At 39.2% G+C, this 23447-nt stretch overlaps 2 protein-coding genes across 2 annotated transcripts in view; one reads left to right on the forward strand and one right to left on the reverse strand.

Annotated features, from left to right (window-relative positions):
• The window catches only part of VAPB (VAMP associated protein B and C), a 54770-nt gene extending 41174 nt beyond the window's left edge, over positions 1 to 13596 (forward strand). Inside the window, exons 3-6 of the mRNA XM_088153101.1 lie at positions 5200 to 5303; positions 7410 to 7490; positions 10098 to 10274; positions 12287 to 13596. Coding sequence (XP_088009227.1) covers positions 5200 to 5303; positions 7410 to 7490; positions 10098 to 10274; positions 12287 to 12445 — 521 coding nt within the window. The 3' untranslated portion in view covers positions 12446 to 13596. The remainder of the gene's footprint in view (positions 1 to 5199; positions 5304 to 7409; positions 7491 to 10097; positions 10275 to 12286) is intronic.
• A 923-nt stretch (positions 13597 to 14519) lies between these two features.
• APCDD1L (APC down-regulated 1 like) overlaps positions 14520 to 23447 on the reverse strand; it is a 48893-nt gene continuing 39965 nt past the window's right edge. The window contains exon 4 of the mRNA XM_007437770.4: positions 14520 to 22441. Within this exon, the coding sequence (XP_007437832.1) occupies positions 21677 to 22441 (765 nt within the window). The 3' untranslated portion in view covers positions 14520 to 21676. The remainder of the gene's footprint in view (positions 22442 to 23447) is intronic.

Raw genomic sequence — 23447 nt, forward strand, 5'->3', positions numbered from 1 at the left:
TTTCGGTATTGACCATCTGGTGATGTCCATGTGTAGAGTCGTCTCTTGTGTTGTTGGAAAAGAGTGTTTGCTATGACTAGCTTGTTCTCTTGACAGAACTCTATTAGCCTTTGCCCTGCTTCATTTTGTACTCCAAGGCCAAATTTGCCTGTTATTCCGATTACTCCTTGACTTCCTACTTTAGCATTCCAATCCCCTATGATGAAAAGGACATCTTTTTGGTGCTAGTTCTAGAAGGTGTTGTAGGTCTTCATAGAAGCGGTCAACTTCAGCTTCTTCAGCATCAGTGGTTGGGGCATAGACTTGGATGACTGTGATATTGAATGGTTTGCCTTGGATACGCACTGAGATCATTCTGTCGTTTTTGAGGTTGTACCCCATTACTGCCTTTCCCACTCTCTTATTCACTATGAGTGCAACTCCATTTCTTCTAAGGGTTTCTTGCCCACAGTAGTAGATATAATGGTCACCTGAATTAAATTCACCCATTCCCATCCATTTCAGTTCGCTGATTCCCAAGATGTCGACGTTCAATCTTGTCATCTCATGTTTGACCACATCCAGCTTGCCTTGGTTCATAGATCTTACATTCCAGGTACCTATACAATATTGTTCTTTACAGCATCGGACCTTCTTTTCGCTTCCAGATACATCCACAGCTGAACGTCCTTTCGGCTTTGGCCCAGCCGCTTCACTCTTTCTGGAGCTACTTGGAATTGCCCTCCGCTCTTCCCCAGTAGCATATTGGACACCTTCCGACCTGAGGGGCTCATCTTCCGGCGTCATATCTTTTAGCCTTTTAACATTGTCCATGGGGTTTTCTTGGCAAGGATACTGGAGTGGGTTGCCATTTCCTTCTCCAGTGGACCACATTTTGTCAGAACTCTCTGTCATGACCTGTCCGTCTTGGGTGGCCCTGCACGGTATAGCTCATGGCTTCACTGAGTTACGCAAGCCCCTTCGCCACGACAAGGCAGTGATCCATGAAGGGGTCACATCCTTGCAGTATGTTGTTAAACTGCTTGGCAATGTGTGGGTGCAGAGCAATCAGATGTTTCAACCAAAAACCATGCAGTTCATCTTCACCTGACCAATTGTTGATCTTCCTTGCCTTTTTCTCCACCATTTCTGCTGTTATTACAAATTCTTTCATTTCAGCTTCTTTTTTATTCTTATCTACCTCCTTTATCCAAGCTGCATTCTTGTGGTATTTCTGTGGCTTGTCCCATAGCTGCACCCAGAACTACTACTACTAATTATTATTATTACTTTGCACAATCAGACTGACTCTGTTATTATAATCAATCTCAATAAAAGTTTTAATCTTCCTGTGGAGTTGATTTTCTGGTCTGATTTACCTACTGGGGCTAAATCACAGAGATTAGAACAGCCCCATCCTTACTAGTATTCCAAAAAGTGATTAAAACCTGGTGTTTCTGGAGGACCTTTGAGGATGGTATGAACTCTGGTTATGCCTGGTGGTGAATTAAATGTATATGTTTCAGTGTTTTGTTATACTGGGTTTTAATGTTATTATTTGCTTGTTTACTTAAAAAGCTTATAAGCTGCTTCAACCAATTGACTCTGAGTAGCATTCAACTCCCCAAATCCATAAATTGAAATTAACAGTTGAATAAATAATCCAGTTTTAAAACTAAAACATTACATTATAAATCATATAAAAACAAGGAATCAGTATTCAGAACCCTAATTCATAACTCAGAGGGATAGTCACAACAACCTGCCCAAAGACTTTATGGAATAACTAAATCTTCACCAGCTTTCTGAAACCTAGGAGGAAAAGGGCCATCCAAATATCTGGGCAAAATACTATTCCAGAGGAATGAGGTGGCAACTGCAAGATATTTTTCTGTGGCTTCTGAAGATAGCAGTCTTTAATTAAGGTGGTGATCGAATCATTCTTCTAGACTTTATTGAGCAGGCACGGGTCATCAGGGAAGGTAATCCCTACAGATACCCAGGCCCTGGACCACGAAAGTCTTTAAAGGTGACAGCACCTGGAATTGCACCGAAATGGCAACTGGCAAACAGTGCCAACTCTTCTGATAAGTTTGGAATGTCCCATTCCAGTGTCAAAATGGAGTATTTGTGGGTTAGAACATTTCATCCTCAGTGTGTTTTGTATGTCTCTGCTGTATTTATAGGCAATCAGTAAATATTTCCTAGTCTTTTGCCTTCCAATTATATTTGGACCTCAACTTCTATAATCCCTTGGTACTGCTAATGAGCAATTATGAGGGGTTGGAGCCCAACACCTTAGAAGTTCATCAGGTTGGGGAAGATTGTTATAGAATTGAAGAGGTTTTTTTGTAAATATCAGATGCTTTACTAAAATACGCATGCAAGCAGCCTTTTTACTGGGGGAACCCATGCAATCATCTTCAGGTCTCAGTGAACCCTAATCCTGCATAAAAATCACAAAAATGACACAATACAATTCACTTCTAATCTACACAACCCACATTTTACAACATTTACAGCAACAGCAAAGCAACAGGCCAGCAACTGAGTCACATGGCACTTAAAAGTTCCCAACACTGTGAGTGCTAGCATTGCACAGTGCGCAAAGTTAAAAAAAACAATGTTTTTTTTTTTCCAATTATGATCTCTCACAGAACCATTAGCAAACTCTCGCAGAACCCTAGGGTACAGTGGAACCCAGACTGAGAAAAGCTGCTTTAAAGTTTGTAGCTTTCGTCAAGTAAAGATTGGGTGCATTGTGTTTTTAAACATTTTAACTGCCCCATAGCTGATTTTTCTTGTATGAGAAAGTTGTCTGTTGTTATTCATGACAACAGAGTCTGTATTTGTGCCTTCTGTTAGGAGAACAAGCAGATGCTGTTTACAACCTTTATGATGAATTCTCTTTGCTGTTTATAACACCATTACTGCATGTTCCTTTGATATTACAAAATTATAAGCTTCTAGTAAATGTTTCTACTGATAAATTTTCAGACTTTTGAAGTTTTTTTTTCTTTTACCAATCCAGTGTATGATTTTCTCAGCTGTAGTTATTTAAAATCTGAGATTATAGTAAATGATAATGCCGGTATTTAAAAAATCAATTTATTGACAGTTGCAATTCCCTTAAATATTTTAAACTTGGATATTAAAAAGAGTAAAAAACAAACTGTCAGGCATATTGAAAAGAAATAATAACAATAGTACATGATTGGGAACTCACAATTATTGCCCTCTCAAGATGAGAACTCCAGTCATCATGACCCCAACAGCAAACAAAACAAAACAGGTTTTTAGTGCCTTTCTAAATGCTCAAAAGCTTGGGGCCAGTTATATGTGGGGGGGGGGGCACATTCTGGAGGGCAGGTGCCACAACAGAAAAAGCATGCACAACAGATGACATTGTTTCAAGAAAGGACCCAGAGTCTACCCTGTTAGAGCTTGTGGGACAGGTTCATATGGGGAGAGGTGGTCCTGCAAATAACCTGATCCTGTGCCATATGGAGCTTTATAGGTGATAACCAACATCTTCCACTTAGGGGTTGTTTTTTTTAAGCTGTCTATGTCATCCAAATATTAGAAGCTGCTGTATGTGTACTGTTACAGTGAGAGGAACAAATTCAGGTTCAGTGTAGTAAGACAGAGCAGTTGTGGATTCAGAAGCCAGTCTCCATCATAGATAGGAGCGGACTCTCCTTTGCTGAACTGGTTCATAATTTTAGGCCCTCCTGGACTCATAGCTCCTGCTCAAAGAGCAGATGGTTGGAGGATTTGCACAATTACATCTTGTGTGCAAATTGCAACCATTCCTGGACCGGGGGAAGGGAACATTTTCATGCTTTGGTCACCTCCTTTGATTCGAGTTTATTTTCTCCTACTGCAGGAATCTGTGGTGGTTACTGAACACTGTTCCTAGGTTCTTTGATATAATCCTTATCTTGTTTTTATGTTTCATTTTAGTTACTGAATTGGAGAACATTGACTGCTCAGAATTCTGCACAGTTGGAGTAGCATGTAAACTCTAGTAAATAAACCTAGAGATGCATGTATTTTATGAGTTCCTTACATGTTGCAAGGAGTTCTACTCATGATCTAGGATGTGTAGAAACTCTTGTTCTATATGGTCTAAGGATGAAATCTTTAGGAGTAGAATCTTTCAAGAAAGTTTATCCACTGATTGTGTTCTAAATTAGCTCTCTAAAACAATACGTAATAGTTACAGTGTTGGGTTCTTGGTGTTCACTAAGCTCGGTTGTTTACCTGCAGATGTTTCATTACCAGTGGATTAATGATGTTACCTATCCAGTAATGAAATGTCTGCAGGAAAACAATCAAGCTCAGAGAACACTAAGAATGCAGCAGTTCCACCCTGAGTTACATATATTCTCTACTGTTGAAACTAGTGTTAAGATTAGGGAGACTAGGGAGCCACAGGTTTAAGTGCACCCTCAGCCATAGAAACTCATTGGGTGAATTTGGCCCACTTAACTTCTCTCAGCCTATGTTGTCAGCCTCTCTGTCAGCTTCTCTTTCCTTCTCTCAGCCCAGCGTATCTCACAGGATTGTTTTGGGGACGATTGGAGAAAGAAATGCTTATGTGTGCTTCCTTGAGCTCTTGGAGAAAACGTAACATAATATTAAAGTAGAAAACTATTAAGATATATGTAGTATAAAAGCTTCTGAAGTCTCCAGATCATTGTTAGATGCTGTTCAAGTCCTAGGTGTATTTGTGTTGATGAAGCTACCATAGTATCTTGTATGAGATAATACATCAAGTCCTTAGCAATTTGAGATGCTTATTGGATGTATTTCTTCTAGCAAAGCTGGAAACGTCTCTGAGTTTGGTGTGGCATGTAATATCCTTAGATCTTATTGCATTACATCCAGTTCTGTGCCGCATCATTATTTTGCATGACTCAGCTGTGCCACACTGCTGAATCATCTATTTTAGTGGACAACATAGGTGTACCATGTTATGCTGCAATCACTCCCTGGCTCTCTTACAATGCTAGCAAAGTGACCAAAGTTAGGAAAATGACAATTATAGGGATCCATTTAGGAAATCACTTTGGCACAGAAGGCCAGATTTTTTTTCAGCTTTCCAGGAAAGAATATATATTGATTTCACCAAACACTATGTTTTAGAAGATGCCGTGTGGGCCAGTGACATATGACAGCCATGTAGGTATCCTGATGCAGCAATGATTTCTCTTTCAGTGATGCTACAGCCTTTTGATTATGACCCTAATGAGAAAAGTAAACACAAGTTCATGGTCCAGTCGATGTTTGCACCACCTGATACTTCAGACATGGAAGCAGTAGTGAGTATTAGAAGCTTTTCAAAGTTCATAAATATCTTTTCTCTCAAAGGTTTGTGATTAGCCATTCTCTGAAGCATGTTAAACAAGTGAGCTGGGGGGAGATACGGATCTAACTTTGGCCTCATGCTATATTTGCACAATATGATGGTATTTCCATACTAAAACATATGTGTAGCTTGTCATAGGAATGGTGTGGTTATGCCTCTTCCTCTGCAAAAGATGCCAGTGATTGGAGAAGCCATTTCAAGAATATCATAGGTGGATATAGCTTAATATCTGTGCATTTTGCATCTGTCACCAGTGCTGGGTGTTGCCACTATGAAAATTTAGATTAATTGTGCCAACAAAATAATAACCATATTAATGTTCTGATGATGCCCAGTGCCAGTTGTATGATAACATGTCTGTTTGATCCTATTTTGCAGGACATAACATGGCAGTGATAGTTTGCATCTTGTCAATGAATTGTATTTATGATAAATTAATATCTACAGAGATGGTATATCTTTAGAAATCAGTAGCATGTGCTGGGAGGTCATCTGATTCTATACCATGGTTGCCATTGTTGTAATACACTGTTCAGAATGGAGAATTTTAACAATATCTTTTAATTGTGCATGTGGTATCTAGGACATTCACCTGGATTTAAAATACATATCCTGTGTTGAATTAACCAGCTGTACTGTTTCTACTTTCTGAATTGCTATCAAAGCACCAACCCATAGCTAAGCATAATTGGTAGAACAAGTTGTTAATCACCATTCCACTGCATTTCTGCTCTTTAGCATGCTTCACCATATAAGTAATAAAACAGTGTATAAAGAGAACTGATCAGGGCAATTTGCCTTTAACCATCTGGTGATAGGATTGAGTCCACTGCATTAACACTCTGGTGGAATCATGAACCCTTGTGAGTGTATTCTCATCTTGATGTAGAGATCTGCAAATTTTGATGAGCTCGGTGGCATTTCCTCTTCTTCAGAAAAGCTTCTCTCTACTTCTCGGTTTTCATGGGGGAAAGGGCTAGCATGGGAACATGCACGGGTAAGTGCCACTGCTCAAAGTTTAAGCAGCTGCACGTGCGTCCCATTTTTGCAGGCAGGCAGATGATCCAGTTGAATTACACAGCCAAGTTGTAATGGCCATTCAGCTGCCAAACAATCTTCAGTCTCCTTCCAACTTGGATGCTGAGGAAATGGCTCGATTCCCTGTTATTGCCTAGCCCTAGATGATCCCTTCCCATGTCTGCAGCATTAGGAGCCAGAGTGGTTTTCTCTCTCATTCCCCAGACACTGCCTCAGGAATGTTTGGTGGCTCTCCTCTTATGCATTCTCAGAAGTTAGATGACATTATGCCTATTTATTCCAATTCAGATAGTCCTCACTTAATGACGGTTATTGGGCCCAGAATTTCTGTTGATAAGCAATGTGGTCATAAAGCACAATATCAAAATCAGCAACAGAAATTTTGGTGCTTCCAGTTGTTGTCATTAAGCAAATCACCACAGGTAATTAAATGAGGATGTCACGTGGTCGCCATTTGCAACTTTCTGCCGGCTTCCTCATTGACTTTGCTTGTAGGAAGCCAACAAAGAAGGTTGCAAATGGTGACCGCAGGACACTGCAACCAACTTAAGTATGAGGACCGGTCATAAGTACCAGTCATTCAGCACCGTTGTAAGTTCAGACAGTCACTGAACAAGTGGTCATTAAATGAGGACCACCCTGTATATAATTTGGCCCTTTTTTCTGGCTCAGAATCAGGCAAATAAGTGTCCTTTCTGGAGTTGAAGGAAAATTAGACATTAAAGATATACCATGACAAATGTTCAAGCTGTCTGTGAAATAAAATCTTGCATTCCATCTGAAAAGTACCAGGGGACTTTGGTGATGTTCACTTCTAAACAAAAACACAGCATTCATAGTTACAAAAAGATCTATCTTTTCTTCCAGATTTGTTTATTTGTTTGTTTGTTTGCCCAGTGCAAGCAAGAGACTTCCAGCAGGTTACAGTTTCAACAATAAAGTGTCCACAGTATAAATAGTTTAATACAAAACCAAAAATTGTTTTATTTAATAACTTTTGTTACTTCTATTTGTGCTGTAGTGGAAAGAAGCAAAGCCAGAAGAACTGATGGATTCTAAACTTAAATGTGTGTTTGAGCTGCCAGCAGAAAACGATAAACCCGTGAGTGCCGTTGTATTTTTTTGTGCTTGATAGAAAGGCAAGTGAGAGATAACTGCAGCTGAAACTTCTTGATTTAGAATTTAGCTGCAAGTTCTACGATCTCAGTTGTTGGTTCATGATTTATTTAGAAACACTTAATAAAAGTTGGGCATTTTTATGCATATTTTTGTGTATGTATACATCTGTATACACTTTTTTAATGATTTGTTCATTAAAATTGTTCAACTTTAGAGGACAAAACAATCACTACTGATTTGCTTTCTTTCATTAGAATTTGATTCCTAAAATATACAGGATTAATTGTAGCAGAAGCAAAGAGTTTCTAGTAGGTAGGAATGGAAAGAAGCAAGGCATCTTTTCAAAATACAGTTTTGGGTAGTTTGAGTTAAAGGAATTCAGCCTGGAACCCTTCAGATATGTTGGCCTTTGGGCAGACTAACTGGGAATTAGAGCTTCAGCTGAAAGCTGATTGGATTATGAGGTTGGAGAAGACCGCTTTAAAAAAGAACATATCCCTTTATGTTTTGTGGCGTTTGCCACCTGCTGTTGTTAAAATTCTTGGATTAAAGAAGGATGTGGAGACCTTTTTTTATACAAATTGGGAAGAAATCCTTGATTTTCAGCATTACTTTTAAAAAGGCTGAAGTTTTCCCAGTGTTCTAGTCTCTTTCTCTATTTGCATGGAATCAGCCTGTATGCACACACAGCTTTCAAAACTGTAAGGTAGGACTATATATATTGCACTCTCTGCCTTCTCCTTTTACAATATTGCATACCTGGAAAACCATGTTGCAATAATGTTCAGGTTTCCTTGTCCTGCATATAGAATATAAGAGTGGGAAATCCTGCAGAAAATGGAAGTTATGATATTGTGGAGCCCTTTTCTAATTTGCTTTGGGAATGCTTCTCCAGAAACTCCTAGTCAGCATAGTGAAAATTCCCAAGATGGCTCAAAAGTCTTAGAACTACAATTCCAGCACATTTGGAGGATGACAGTTGAGAAGGATGGCATAGGGAAAGAGAGGAACATTGAATGACAAAAGAGTGACTTGCATAAGCTTAAACATGTATAATTTATAAGGTTAATGACTTACAGCAAATAATAGGAACATTTTATTTTCCATCATCTGTTTTAGTATGTCAAACTGTAACTTAGTTTTTTTCAGTGAGAAGGAATATAGGTAGCCCCCGGGTTAAGAATGCCCAGTTTAAGGACGACCCATAGTTAAGACAGAGCCTATTTTAGCAAAAATCAAATTAAATACACAATGATTCAAGTTAAATACACAATGGTTCAAATTAATTACACAATACTACTTATACAGTATTACACAATAATACTGTTTTGGCTTACATAGTAATTCAACTTAAGGACAGACCTTGGAACAGAACTCATTCTTAAACTGGGACTTCCTATAGTACTGAGGGTCACTCTAGAGATTTTATGGAAGAGTGGGTGAGCAATTAGAGAGCATCAGCTCAAAGTTCTTTGAATTGGCCTGAACCACTGTTCTTTGGTGTTCCATCCTGCCCTTATGAAACACCAGAACAGAGATTCTATTGGCTCCTGCCAACATTAGAATTTGAATCCAAAACAACAGTGCTCCTAGAGGTCCACCAAGTAGAGACTAGTGATCACCAGCACTTTGTGAATGATAGCCCACTCAGAATCAATTCCCCATAGCTCTAAGATGAAAGGAATGGCTTGTTTGTACAGGTTAATAATTTCCCAACTGTGAATTCAGGGCAGCAATGAGAAATGGCAAAAAATACTTTAATTTACCAAATATTTTAAGGCAAACACTTTCATAACTGCCAGCACTTTAAAACATTCCTAGAATTTTTGCCTACTGCTCCAACATAAGGATTATTATCCCAGTATTTTGGGGGGGGGAGTGCCTTTCACCTGCTACTTATTTGTATTCTACCAAAGTGTGTGCAATTATTTACTTTTAATGGAAGTCCAGGTCTGTAACTAAGGAGTCCTGAGTTATCCATAGCTACAGTTGAAACTAATTTATATTCATTCGCTGTTTTCAAAGTCTGATTCTTAAAATTCACATTAACTTCTAAGTATGATTAGGAAGACTTTGGGTCTTCTCTGATGTTGTTTAACTATAACTCCCAACATCTGTACCAGGACACACAATTTACAGCTGCACTGGCTTCCGGTATGTTCTGGCTGTGTTTTCAGAATGATATGTCAGAATCCTAGATGGGCTGGGCCAGAGGTATGTAAGAACACATCTCTTCTTCCAGAACTCTGTGTGCATCCATTTATTAGAGGAGGCTCTTCACAGCAGACCACTGATATTTAGATATATCTTTCCAGAATGTAGAGAACAGCTTTCTCATTAGGCATGCCAAAATTGTGGCATTGCCTGTTTCAAGAAGTCCATTTGCTATTTCTTGCTTTCTATTTTGGGCTTTGCTAAGGCATTTTTAAATTTTGGAACTGTAATAGTGAACGTAGCATTAATTTTTTATGCCTTATTCTTTAATTGTTTTGTTATGAGCCCCCTCTCCATGCTAAAATTAGAATAGAAGGACTAATTATAAATTGCCATTAAACAAAGCTTTCTCCTCTTTTTTCCATTCTCTCAACAGCATGATGTAGAAATAAATAAAATTGTATCCCCAGCTGCAACAAAGACAGAATCTTCTGTAATGTCAAAATCATTAAGTTCTTCTTCGGATGACAGTGAAATGAAGAAAGTAATGGAAGAATGTAAGAGGCTGCAGTTAGAAGTTCAGAGGTTACGAGAGGAGAATAAACAATTTAAGGTAAACTTATTTTATCTATTGCCTCTATAGGTGAGAGATTTAGGAACATCCAGGTGTGAGGGTTTTTTTCTTAATCATAATGCAGTCACAGCAGGACTGTATATTGTACTGCTTTATTGATCCTTCATGGTTCACCCATTGTTTTTAACCATAGCTTGTTGAACAGTCCATAGTGATCTGGTTTATGCAAAACAAACCATTATGCAAAACAAACCATTATGCAAAACAAACCACAACCTTCATATTAACTCAGAAATAAAGAAGCTACACTGGTTTTATTCACATGATGCTGAACCACACCTTACCCAACTATCTTTTTGCTTAATGAAGCAGTCCATGTGGTTAGCTTATGGTTCAGCATGTTGTGTGGACATGATTTACTGACTTTCTTGGGTTAATTCACGACAAGTGTGTCATGCCAACCAAATGAGTAGGATTTTGAGTTGATCTAAAAACAGCTGTGCTGAATAGGAGAGAAATTGGGTAGATGAAAACAGCGATACTTAAATACATCCCCTCACTTTTTTATGTCTATGCAAATAAAGGCAACTATATGTTTTAGTTTAAAAATATGTGACTTGACGTTTAAACAAAATTAGGAATTAACTATTCCTATTAAAATACTGGTGCAGGTTTAGTAGAAACCTTGGTTATATCTGGTATAGTTGGAGTTTTGCTTGGAAAAGAAACACCTGAGGGACCGGTCATTTGTAAATTCATACAGGTCATCTCCTGATTCCAGAGTTTATTGTATTAGGCTTAAGAAATAAAGGCATTAGAAGAAGCTGCATGAAGGAATAGACAGTGCGCAGGGAGTGCAGGGTTTCACCCTCCCCAAATGGTTAAATTCTGGCACATCCTGAGTAAAGCTCTGTATAGGCTCAGCACCCGTGCCTGTTGTCATTGATGCCACAGTTACACTTAAGGACATAAAACAGCCCTGCTGGGTCAAGCCCTAAGCCCAACTAGCCCAGCATTCTGTATCCCCCAGTGGCCAACTAGATGATTGGGGAAACTCACAAGCCTGGGTCATAAGGCAAGAGCTCCCTTGCACTGGAGTTTCCTAGCAGCCAGTACTGAAGGCCTGCTGCCAATAATTCAGAAGGTAGGAATCAGGAATGCCATCACATTCAATAGGTATTGATAGCCAAGCCAATCCCCTTTTAAAATTATTCACATTGGATGCCATTCTTAGAACTGCTGGTAGCAAATTCCACTGTTTATGTCCTGTGTGTATTTCCTTCTGTTGATCCTGAATCTCTCTGAATTTAGTTTCAAGTTCTAACACTGTGAGAAAGGGAGAAGCCTTCTCTGTGTTCTCTAGGCACTGCATGATTGCATATACTTCTCGTGGGTCCCCTTACCCTCCCATGCTGAACGTTAAAGAGCTCCCCTCATGGGAGTGCAGCTGTAGCCCTTGAATCATTTTGTTCGCCCTTTTGTGCGTTTCTTCTAGCTGAATAATATTATTCTTACAATGCAGCGACTGGGACTTTACACAATACTCCCAATTAATACTAGCCATAGATTTGTATAAGGGCATTACATTGACAGTTTCAGTTCCTTTCCTAATGATTCCAGTCGTGGGTTTGCCTTTTTTTAAGGTAAGTCACCAATTTCTTCTGCTTGGAAAAGGAACCTTTGATCTCAGTCTGGTTTGTACACATTTCAGTACATCAGGGATAGTCAGTCTCTTTTGGGTTGAGTGAAAGAGTTGACCAGCCAGCAGAGGGTGGGAAGTGCTTCATTGGACAGGTCCAGGGAACGAAATGCTCGAGGCCATGCTACATTTCAGACACCTCAAATTGCAAGACGCTTTTCCACTGCTTTTTTAAAGTTTTTTTTTTTAATTGTTAAAAGACTAAAGCACAAAGTGTTTGATTTTGGGAGAGCCACATAAGATGTAGAGTAGGCATTGATTGTTCACCCCTTCTCTACCTTAATCTAAATAAGAATGAACTTCTAACCATATTTTTTTTTCTAAAAAACCCTCCAAATTAACCTTGCAACAGGAAGAAGATGGACTGAGGATGAGGAAGGCACCCCAGTCAAACCATCCAAGCTATGCTTCCGCTGCTGCTGTGAAGGAGGAGGGTCTCAGCACAAGACTACTCGCGCTGGTGGTTTTGTTCTTTATTGTTGGCGTAATTATAGGGAAAATCGCCTTGTAGAGGCAGCATGCGGAAAATTGTAAATTGGATTGATGGATTTGCCATATCATTGGATTAAATTTATTCGTAACAAATGTTTTAAAAAAAAGTGTATGACATCTCACAGGTCTTGCCTTTTAAAATTTTTACCCCTGCACAAATATAACATTAGCATAACATAATCTACTAGAAAGTTTAAACTGTATACGGAATAAGCAGAAGAGAGAAGGAATTATCTTGATTGTGAGAACAGAGGAAGGAATCATGTATTTAACACTATGAAAGTGCATTGTTTTAAAAAAAAGTACCTTAAGCATTTCTTGGACTTTGAAATCTATTCCTAGAGTTCTCTCCTTTGGAGAAATAAATGCCCGTCCTTTGGAGGAGCTGATCTGTTTGGTTCTTTAGAAGTTGGCTGAAGTTGCCAAGGTGGATGGTTTTCTGTAAAATATACTTAACCCACCCTGCCTCCTCCATAAATCTAACGGTTCTGCCCAATGGGTGTGACTGGTCTCTGAATCGCAGCAATGTATCTCATTAATCAGGTGTTGATTCCATTATGACCTATATAAGCATGGCCATCTTTCTCTAGCTCCCATGTCATCCCATGCAGTTGTGGAAGAATGGAACAAAAAAAGGGGAAGGAGGGAGGACAGATTCATGAGCCAGAAGGGGAACCAGGACTTCTGAGTTGACAGTGTTGCTGCAGTTGGTCCCGGCCAGTCTGTGTATGGCTTGGGCATCACCAAAGGTTTTTAGAATGTTCTAGCTATATCCGGGAGTGGGAATCAGGAGAAATGGAAGTGGAGGGCTCAGTTGCACACTTAAAGTTCTGTTGGGTTAGTAGTAAAGGAAATAAAGTTGCTTGCTGGGGGTTTGAAAACATAGGGCGCCCAATTCTTAGTCTTCTTCAGACAATATGTTGCACTAAAGTGCTCCAAGCTGAATTGGGGGTGTGGCACTTATTCAGACTGGTTTTGCAGTAAGAGGGAGCATTGTATGGGCCATTGCACTTAGCACCCTGACCCTCCCCTCTTGTGGTTAACCTGATCAGATAAATTCCTTTTGACCATCTGTTTTCCGATCCAGATGTGAGTGTTAATGGGGACCATATACTTCTGCCTTCTAATCTCTCTTTTTTTTTTTTTGCATTCTGTTTGTCCCATCCTCCAGAGATCCTTGCTCCTTTAGTGTTTGCAGCCATAGCAAATTTTCATGGGCCCTAACCATATACAACATTAGGTGTGCGCAAGTCTTTCATCCCTTATGTAATTTGGCATTTCTTTCCACTAATCCATATTTTGAAGCTTTTGCAAATCAAGTTTCTATCCTGGACCCAAAGACAATGGGTGATCCTCTAGAGATAACGAGGCTTGTTTTATGTTGTCCTTCACTAACATAATTTAGCTCAGCTTCTGCTTTCTTCTCAGCAGCCCAGCTAAAAAGTGAAACTGTATGCATCCTCTTTGTGCCCATCAGCTGATTTAGTAGCTGAATTTTTATTAGTATGGCATATAGGGAGACAGCGGTGCAACCTGTGCTGAAAAAGCCAAGGATCTGGGGACAAATGCATTGGGGAATCTATGAGTAGAGTTCCTGATTCCAGGTCACCTAACTGTCCTGTATGTAGGAGGGCATGTTTGGACACACAGAATTGGTAGGTCTTGCTTGGTGAATTTACCAAGTAATGAAAGGCTTAGAGGAAGCAGATACAATCCCACCACTGCAAGGTTGAAAGTGCTGGGCAGTTGACTAAGTGTCAGATGATATGGAATGAGGATCAATGCCTTGTTCTTCAAAAGGGGACCAAGCTACCATTGCTGTTGGTTCATGCCGCTGAGTTAAAACTCTTATATCCAGATGTGTATGCATATTTAACTTATTTAATGTATTTCATCTCATGTTTTCTTCATTGTCATGGAAATTTGACTACTGCTATAAATGGTTAAAAAAAAGAAAGAAAAAAAGGCACCTGTTCAGAGTTGGTGAATAGGACTAATTTTTCCTTTTTATTGCTGTAGTGGTGAAGAATTCTTCTGCCTCCTAACACTTAGGGCACCACATAATTCTCAGTTTTGATCATCTAAACATTGGGGAAGACAGCGGTCAAAAAACTGTTTTTGTATATAAAATAAGTCTATGTAGGGGAAAAAATTAGTAGGACTTAGTTCTATGCTGTTAAAAAAAAAAGACCAATCCTGTTTGACTATGTAGTATCTTTAAAAAAATCAAATAAATCTACCCCAAATTAATACATTTTGTTACTGTCTGATTACTTTGTTTGTAATTTGCCAACAAAAAAAAAATCTGTAATTAACCATGCATCTTGTTATCTGGTTTTGATTCCAATGTCCTTAGCTTTATTTTGTTGTCTGACATTTATCATGACATAATTCAAGGTGTACCTTTAATGGGGGAATGTGAAATTCAGGGAGCTTTTCGGAATTCTCCCAGTCAATAGATACAAGAAGCTATTTGGCAAACTGGCTGAATTAGCATTCAGTTACTGAATTGGAATTCTGCCACTAAATTGTTAAAATACTTCTGCAGCAGGATCATAGAAGCCTTTTAGTCAGCTTCTTTTATTGCTTTAATATTTTTTAAAAGGGGAGAGGAAAAAAGGGGAGAAAAGCATAAAGACAAAAGAGAAAAAAAGAAAACCATTTCACATATAGGAAATCATTTAGTCTAATTTTAAACACATCATTAAACCTTAACCACATAGAATAATATCGATCAGTCTATTACAGTCCATAAACAGAAATCAAACAGCTATTTACTAGTTCCAAATTCTTGGTATCTAATCCAAAAGTATTTTAACATCTTGAAAATGTATTGTCTTTACTGTCATATTAACACATTTACAGATATTAAGCCAAATCATATAAATGTCCTTCACCCTTTTTTCATTTCCAACATAATGAAGTGGCCAGGCTACTGTTTTTTTAAAGATTCTCTGTACTGTCCAGTAAATATGAAAACTATTACATTGAGGTAGTCCCAACTTAAAAGGTCAGTTATACTTAAAGAATATTAAGTATGTTTCACCTTTTAAAATGGGACTACTTCCATCTTCATTTCCATAGAACAAATTAATGGCTGAAGGTCTTAAAGAATATTCCCCTAGCCATATCGACATTTCCAACTTTTTTATTCCAAGCTTGATGCTTGCAATCTGCAGTCTTTGATCTGGGAGTTCAGCATGTAAGCTATTCAGTGGCAGCTACTTAAACATTGCAGATGCACAGTAGGACACACTTCTCACACATTGTACTAAGTCATGAATGGTAAGAAGAACCCATCTGACCCAGCATTCTGTATTGTATGGTGCCTAACCTGGTACTTTTAGGAAGTTTGCAAGCAGAACCTAGAGAGTGATAGTCTTCTTCCACTGTCACTCCCCAGAAGCTGGTACTTAAGTCAGACTACCTGTGATTTTATTTTATTTATTTTATTTTATTATTTTATTTGGTTCCTTTGAATCGGTTTTTGACTCCTGGTGATTGCCTGGACAAGTCCCTGCAGTTTTCTTGGCAAGATTTTCAGAAGTGGTTTGCCGTTGCCTCCTTCCTAGGGCTGAGAGAGTGACTGGCCCAAGGTCACTCAGAGGACTAGAACTCATATCTCCCAGTTTCCAGCCCAGTGCCTTAACCACTACACCAAACTGGCTCTAACCGTGATTCAAGAGATAGTAAATAAACTCCATGACAAATTTTCTTCCATAAATTAATCTAGTCTCCTTTTAATATTGTCTAAATTTGTGGCCATCATCATGGATTCATAGCTAAACCATGAAGAAACCCATAATTGGCTGGCTTAACACAAAACACTAAGCAAACCCATGTTATTGCTTAATATGTGTAAACCAAGTCAATGCTTTAATCCCATCACAGTAATAATGAGGTCATGCAGCAAACCAACAAGAAAAATAAACCCAGTCTGAAATGCAGTATCCTTTAAAACACTCTGAGCACCATTCAAAGATCTGGATTCCCAAAATTCTCAGCAGTGGCTATGCTGGATGGGAAATTTGAGAGTTGAAGCCCACATGTCGAGATTTGGTTTACACGTATAAGCAATAACGTGGAGAAATCTACTTAAAAGGAAAACCGTGTGGGTACAAGTGGCATTTGTGTGATCAATGTAGGAACAGCTAAAGAGACAAACATGAAGTGGGAATGGCTGGTATATTTGTTTTATGACCTTTTTAAGAATATTTCCTATTTTGGTTTTTTGACTTGATGTCATTTGTTTTCTTGAAGAAAATGTTAATACATTTAAAATAAAAATAATCCAGTCCCATCCTGACCAAGTGCAGAAGCTAGCAAAAACGGGCTGTAAATCCTGGATTATCATTAGTGAGCTGTTTTGGGGAGTGCATGAGCATGGGCCCAACATAAATTCTCCAAGAGTTTAACTAACTCAAGCACTACACATTCACACATTTGTGGGTTTGGATAGAACAAAGGTATGCAAATACAACGTTTTTAGCTTTACAAACAAGTGATTCAGACACCAAATCATTCATGATGTCAGGGAGATCTTGGATAGAGGTACAAAAAAGACTGCAGTGATGATCCTGAATAATGCTACTCATGACTCATGTTCTGTTTATGACTAATATTGACAAGCAACCATCTGAATTACCACAACAAACAGGCCATGGTGTATAAATAGACTGAGAAAGGGAAGCCACACACATACTTGCATCTCCAAGAAGTCCACGCTATTTTGTCCCAGGACAGACGAGTTATGTATCCTCAATCTTAATGCCTCATACTTTTTTTTCCCCACCACCATCCCATTTCTCAGGTGACACTTAAAAGGTAAGAGCTCTTTTCCATTTATGTCATACCTGTGACCAAATGGGGCTTCATTTGTGAATTATGTAGCAAGGTAGATGAACGTCCTTCACATTTCCATCACAACTGGTTGTGTTTTTGTAAACATTCACTTGTTTAAGCATTCAACTGTTTGAGGAACTTGATCAGGCAAGTTAGTATCAAAATTCCACCACTGAATTCACTTAAAACAGGAATGTGCACTTAGAATATTTGCTTAAGTTATTTATTTTTTTTACAACGGGAAATTGTACTCTCATAATTTGATGGGTGTGCTGTCGGACCTCAATAGTGATATTTCCAAGGGTCTTAGGCTGCAAAAAGTTGAGGATCGTTTGCTATGAACACATTGCACACTTGCACTCTCAAAGTTAAAAACCTGGGTGGGTAGGGCAAAGTGGCCTGTTGAGTTTTTCAGTTGAGACTCAAGTTCTTCCAACTCTAATTATGTGCAAGGTATTTAGGAGGAAAAGAAGAACATTTTTTGTTTTCAGTACCAGAACTGAGTTTCCACTGCTGATTTTCTTTGTTGGGTTTTTCAACTAAAGGTTCAAGAGGGGAAAAGGGCTGTGGTGGTGGAGTTATTGTTAAAACAACAGAACATCAGAAATTCTTGATCAGCTGAGAACCGTGCAGACATTGCTTTGCACTTCCTTACTCCTTCAAGTTATAATTACTACCCACTGAATTTATCTCTATGTATAACGGTTAGCTGCTCCAGTACTTAAGCTGGAAAAGTTGGTTGGCTTTGGGGCAGTCATTATCTGAGGCCATCCCACCTCACAAGATGGTGGCTGTAGAGACAAGAGGAGAGGGGACCATTCTGTATACTGCAAAGCTAGGCAAAACAAGGTTCCCTATTTTTGCTTCAGGCCACAAAGAGCTAGCTGAACATACATATCCGCCCTTAAGACACAGTGCAGTTTGCTTAGCACAATCTAGATACTGTGTTTTTTTAATTAGCAGCTATGGCTTAGTCCTTTGTAAACCTAGCCAATTTTGGTTTAAGTCAAAACCAAGGTTAAGCATGCACAAGCATGAGATGTGAACCCAGTCACTGAAATGTTTCACTAATGCAGGCTGGATTATCTTCCATTTTCAGTCCAATTCTTAGACAGAGGGCTGGTGCAGTCCTTGTTCCTACTGTACCAGCAGCACAATTCTTATTTGCCAGAATGCCTCTTCTGATTTTAAATCAAATGTAATTTAACCAAGCCCTATCTAACTTTTCAAATGTTGTCCACCCCAAAACAGCCACACCTGTATTGTATTTAAACTATTGAACCACCTGGAGACCATTTGGAGTTAACAACTCTACAGAGCATATTTTTTTTAAAAAGCATTTTTTTTTTTGAATTAGTGAAATGCTGACATCTATTAAGATATAAAAGAACACCACACAATTGGTGGCTCCCCAGGCTACATGTAGCCTTCAGACTAGCCCCCAAAGTTATCACCAAATGGAAAATTTAATGTAACAGAATGGCATTTTTAAAATGACAGAGTGGCCTACATTAACCATGTTTAACATTTTAACTACATTAAATAATTTGTTTTCCTGGGTGGCTTTGTTTTGTTTCCACCTACCTATTGAACTACAAACCCTGAGACCCTCCTCAAAAGCTAAATGTTCAAACTTAAAAGGCTAATTTCTTCTGAATTACCACCTCATTCAATCTATGCCCTCCCTTTTTTTCCCCTCAGATCTGCAATTTGACATCCTTTTAACAGAAGATCAAAGATACAGATAGTCCTCAACTTACAACCACAACAGGGACTGGAAAATTCATTGTTAAGCAGTGTGGTCATTAAGTGAGGCATCACATGACTGCACCTGATTTTACAACTTTTTTGCCATGGTCGTTAAGCGAATCACTGCAGTCATTAAGCGAGACATCATGTGACCATAACTTGTGATCTTCCCTGTTGGCTTCCCTATTGACTTTGCTTGTCAGAAGCCGGCTGGGAAGGTTGCAAATGGTGATCATGTGACTGCATGACACTGCAACCGTCATAAATGTGCAAAAGTTGCCAAACACTCAAATCATGGACACGTGATCCCGAGGATTCTGCAACAGTTATAAGTGCGAGGACCAATCGTAAGTCACCTTTTTCAGTGCTGTCGTAGCTTTGGTCACTAAACAAATGGTCATAAGTCAAGGACTGTAGAAGCTTCATAGGCAGAATGTAATCTTTCATCTTTGACAGTGTCAAAAATTGCAAAGAATTAAAATTCTGCCCTGTTGCTGATCAGAAAAAGGAAAGAATGGGCTATTCCAGGAACAAAAGACACTCATTTTAAGAAGATGAACAGTCATTTTTATAAACAGTTATTTTTATGTACACAACATCTAAAAACTTCCCTTTGAATTTTTAAAAAAGTCTGCTGAAATACACTTCATTGTAACAATTGTACATTAAGAAAAGCATTATATTTTGTCTGTTGTAAATAAATCTGGCTGCTGATGTTTCTATAAAATCCCATTAACCTTTCTACATATTAATCATATCCTCATTAATATACTGTATAATTTGCAGTCATTGTTTAGTTGTTCTTTTCATTAAAAAAACGATACTAGTTTGCAAAAGACAGACTTACCAAAAAGAAAAGCTTATTAATATACAGAGCTAAACACAAAATTACAGCAGCTTTTTTATTATATGATCCCATATACATCATCCTGAGTTATTTTAGACTGTCCAGAATCACCTGTTCTTTCTTAAATTTGGGGGTGCCTATTCTTACTGCAAAAAAAAAAAAAAATACTAACTGCATAGAATGAAGTAGCTGCTAACTCAGACTGGATTTCCAGGTCTGAAGAAAATTTTGATCAGGGTAACACCACTGGTTGCTTTGTCCAAAGAAACATCTCTGACAGAACTCAATTCGATGTTGCTTTGCTGAATAATCAAGAAAGCTAAAACGAGCTAAAAAACTCAGGACGGATATGGGAAATAATTAGAGGACATCAAACAGCTTCCCAGAAGTGTGAGAGTCCAGTGCCCCTCATTTTATGCCACACTGACTGGGAATTCTGGCAGTTGTAATCATTGTATCTGAAATCTACCAATTTGAGGAAGTTGGAGACAGATCTTCCTGAGTGTTCTTTTCTGTTTACCAAAATAAATTCCCTTCCTACACATTACTACAGCTGCAGAACATGGGGTGGAAGCTTTAAGTCTCCCCTCACGCAATCCAAGTGCTTGAGGGAGGTCCCACTGGCCCCAATGGGAGTTAGGTTTTGAAGGTGCTATTTGTAGCACAGATCAGCAGGAGCTGACGGTTTTGACTGCAGTCCGAACCGTGATCCTTTGTACGTGCCTGCAGTGTCGACACCCATACAAAATGGACAGGGCTTCGATCGTGAGTAGCATCTTGATTTTTTTTTTAACCTCTGCAGGAACCGCTGCCCGTGCATCATTTTTGACAAGATCAGAAGTGGAGGCTTCATCTCCCCTTTCATGAGCACTGCTGTAAGCAACGTGCGCAGCGAAATACAGAACGTTTTAGATAAATAAGCTGGCATCCATGAATTGTGATCTTGCTGACAGCTCTATTTCTGTTGAGCTTATTCTCCCTGAGGACTGAACCATACCACTTTTATTTTAAAGATAATTTAAAGCTGCTTACAACTGGCCACCAGAACAACAATTATGGAGCATCATCATCTTCTGTATCTGCTCTACCAAGAAAGGCACTTTTCAGTTGCTAAGATGGACCATCCACCCTGGCAAACTACCTCCTTGCTAAGGGTTTTAATTTCTGTATGCACTACATCACACAGTTCTTTCTTATGGCACCTAGAACTCAGTTTCTCTAATCCTTTATTGTTTTAACAATAGTCACATTTTGCATTAAAAAAGTGGTGACCGTGTATCAATAAAATCACTATAAAGCAATGTCAAGGAGAAAAATAAGTGAAAGTAATATTGCTTTAATGCACAACAGAACTCCAAACTGTGGGATGTCTTAGAAGGAAAATAAAAAACTTTTCCTATCTAATTGGGCACTTTAGAACAGTGTTTCTCAATTTAGCAGCTTTAAGATGTGTGGACTTCAACTCCCAGAATTCCCCAGCCAGCATAATTCAATTCTGGGAATTGAAGTCCACACATCTTAAAGTTGCTGAGACTGAGAAACACTGCTTCAGAAACAGGCAGTTTTGTGTATTGAGTCACCTGATGAAAAGTTAATGACTTCCACTTCAAAAATCAAGAAAGCCAATTCACGGGTCTATATCTGTACTTAAGCAAGCATGGCAGGGAAAAGTCCAGCTGTCAAAGAAACACAATTTTTGCAGCGTAAAACAAGTAAAAAACCACTTCTGAATGTGCTTATTTTGGGGGTATGGCTACACGAAGCCTGAATGCTAAGTTTATCTGCATTTTCTGCAGCTCCATGAACAAGCTTTTAATCCCAGTTGACCAGCAATGTAGCTAGAAACACCAGCAGAGATACAGGAATCCTTGGTGCTCCATGGTTCACTTGGGCACTTAATCTTTCTGGATCGTGCGGCATAATATGTCTTGCCAAAGTTCCCAAGGGCTCACCACACTGGAGGAGAGGGGGCTGGTAAGACGTGGGCCGCTTACGGAGAGTGTTAGGGCTTGACCCATCGGTCGGTCTCTCACCAATAAAGAGCAGGCTCCGGTCTTTTCCATCTCGTTCGAGGCGGAAGAGTTCATACTCGGTATGGGGGAGCTCAATACCTAGAGCTGCACATCCATTGGTGTGAGTCACATCTAGCTCCTGCCCAATGCGCCAAGATCCAGCCTCTCCACAGCTCCCAAAATCAGAGGAGTTCAGCATCGACACGGTGACCTGATCCATTGGCGTCACCTGAGCGTGGGTCACCTTGAAGACCAGCTCGGTGCCTCCTCTCACAATGAGAGATGGTGCTCCCTGGCTGTAATGACCCGAGGCATAGACAGTGAATGTTGGTTGCTTGCAGAGAGGATCAGAGTAATGGTGATAGTAGCCTTCCCAGCTGCGGTTATTGGCATGGAAGATGAAGTACCTGGTAAGAAAAAGCACAGCTGGGCGGACCTCACAGCGAGAGCTGATCCAGTGGCCGTTCAGCAGCATGGGGAGCTCGGGTCTGGCTGGTAATACCGGTGGGTTATGTTCGTCGGCTCTGTATATAATTCCACAGGCAGGGCAGGGATGCATGTGGTGCTGTGGAAGGAAATGACAGCAACATTTTAATTGCATTGTTAATGTTTTCTATCATAGAGAACAAGTTTCAGTAGAAAAGAAAAGGTTAGCTTCTGTTTTTCAGACCAATGTGAAGGAACAGAGGGCCTTTTAGCTGTTGATGAATTGAGGTGTCTGCATAGTATGGTTAGAAAAGATGGTGACTGTGATGTGCAATTGAAGTGCTATCTGTTTGTGATATGTGAGGCACAGGTGGAGATTTGATCACACCTGCAGACACCCCTGTGCTAAACTGTACAACTCACAACAGTCCTTTCCACAATGGCAATGGTGAGGGATGCTGCGAGTTGTAGTTTAACACATTGTTAAACTTAAACTTTGAACTCCAAAGAACTAAAGTATAAAGTATTAATGGAGCTTGGTTTGGAGCATAGGAAATGAAACATCCATGGACAGGCCGAAACAGTTTTCACTCCCCTAATTCCAGCAGCTAACTTCTACTAATAGTTAGCAGCACATTCACTGTTTATTCTGACTCCCCTCAAAATAAAAAGATTTCTTGAATGTTCCAAGCCCAAAGACCCAAAAAATGTTCAGAGTTTACTGAACTTTGCGTGAAGAAGCTCCTAACCGAGATACATGCTGCCTTTTGACATCCTGATTTTGTTAAGCTAATGAAAATAACAAAATGATAGTCACACTGGTTGTAACATAGTAGAAATTAGAGCAACTGAATACCAACCACTTCAAGACAGTCATCAGTGTCTTAATAGGCAAAGTAATATGATGCCAGCAGTTGAAACGTTGCTGTTTGTGTGCAGAATTACAACTCTCGTATTTCCAAATCAGCCCAAGTAAATGATAGGAGTTGTAGTGAAATGCATCTAGAGAACACCAGCTGGGAAGGCTGGTTCAGAAGCCACCTTTTAAAAATGTTTGTTTGTTTGAATTCACAAGAAGGGTGTTTTTCTAACCTTCCTGGACTAGGGAATTATAACTAACTATGTATGCAGTCCCTCAAATGGTT

Source organism: Python bivittatus, unplaced genomic scaffold (assembly GCF_059951505.1).
Source record: "Python bivittatus isolate LINGU-HERP-01145 unplaced genomic scaffold, Pbiv_v1 ctg000700_np1212, whole genome shotgun sequence".
NCBI classification, from domain to species: Eukaryota; Metazoa; Chordata; class Lepidosauria; order Squamata; family Pythonidae; genus Python; species Python bivittatus.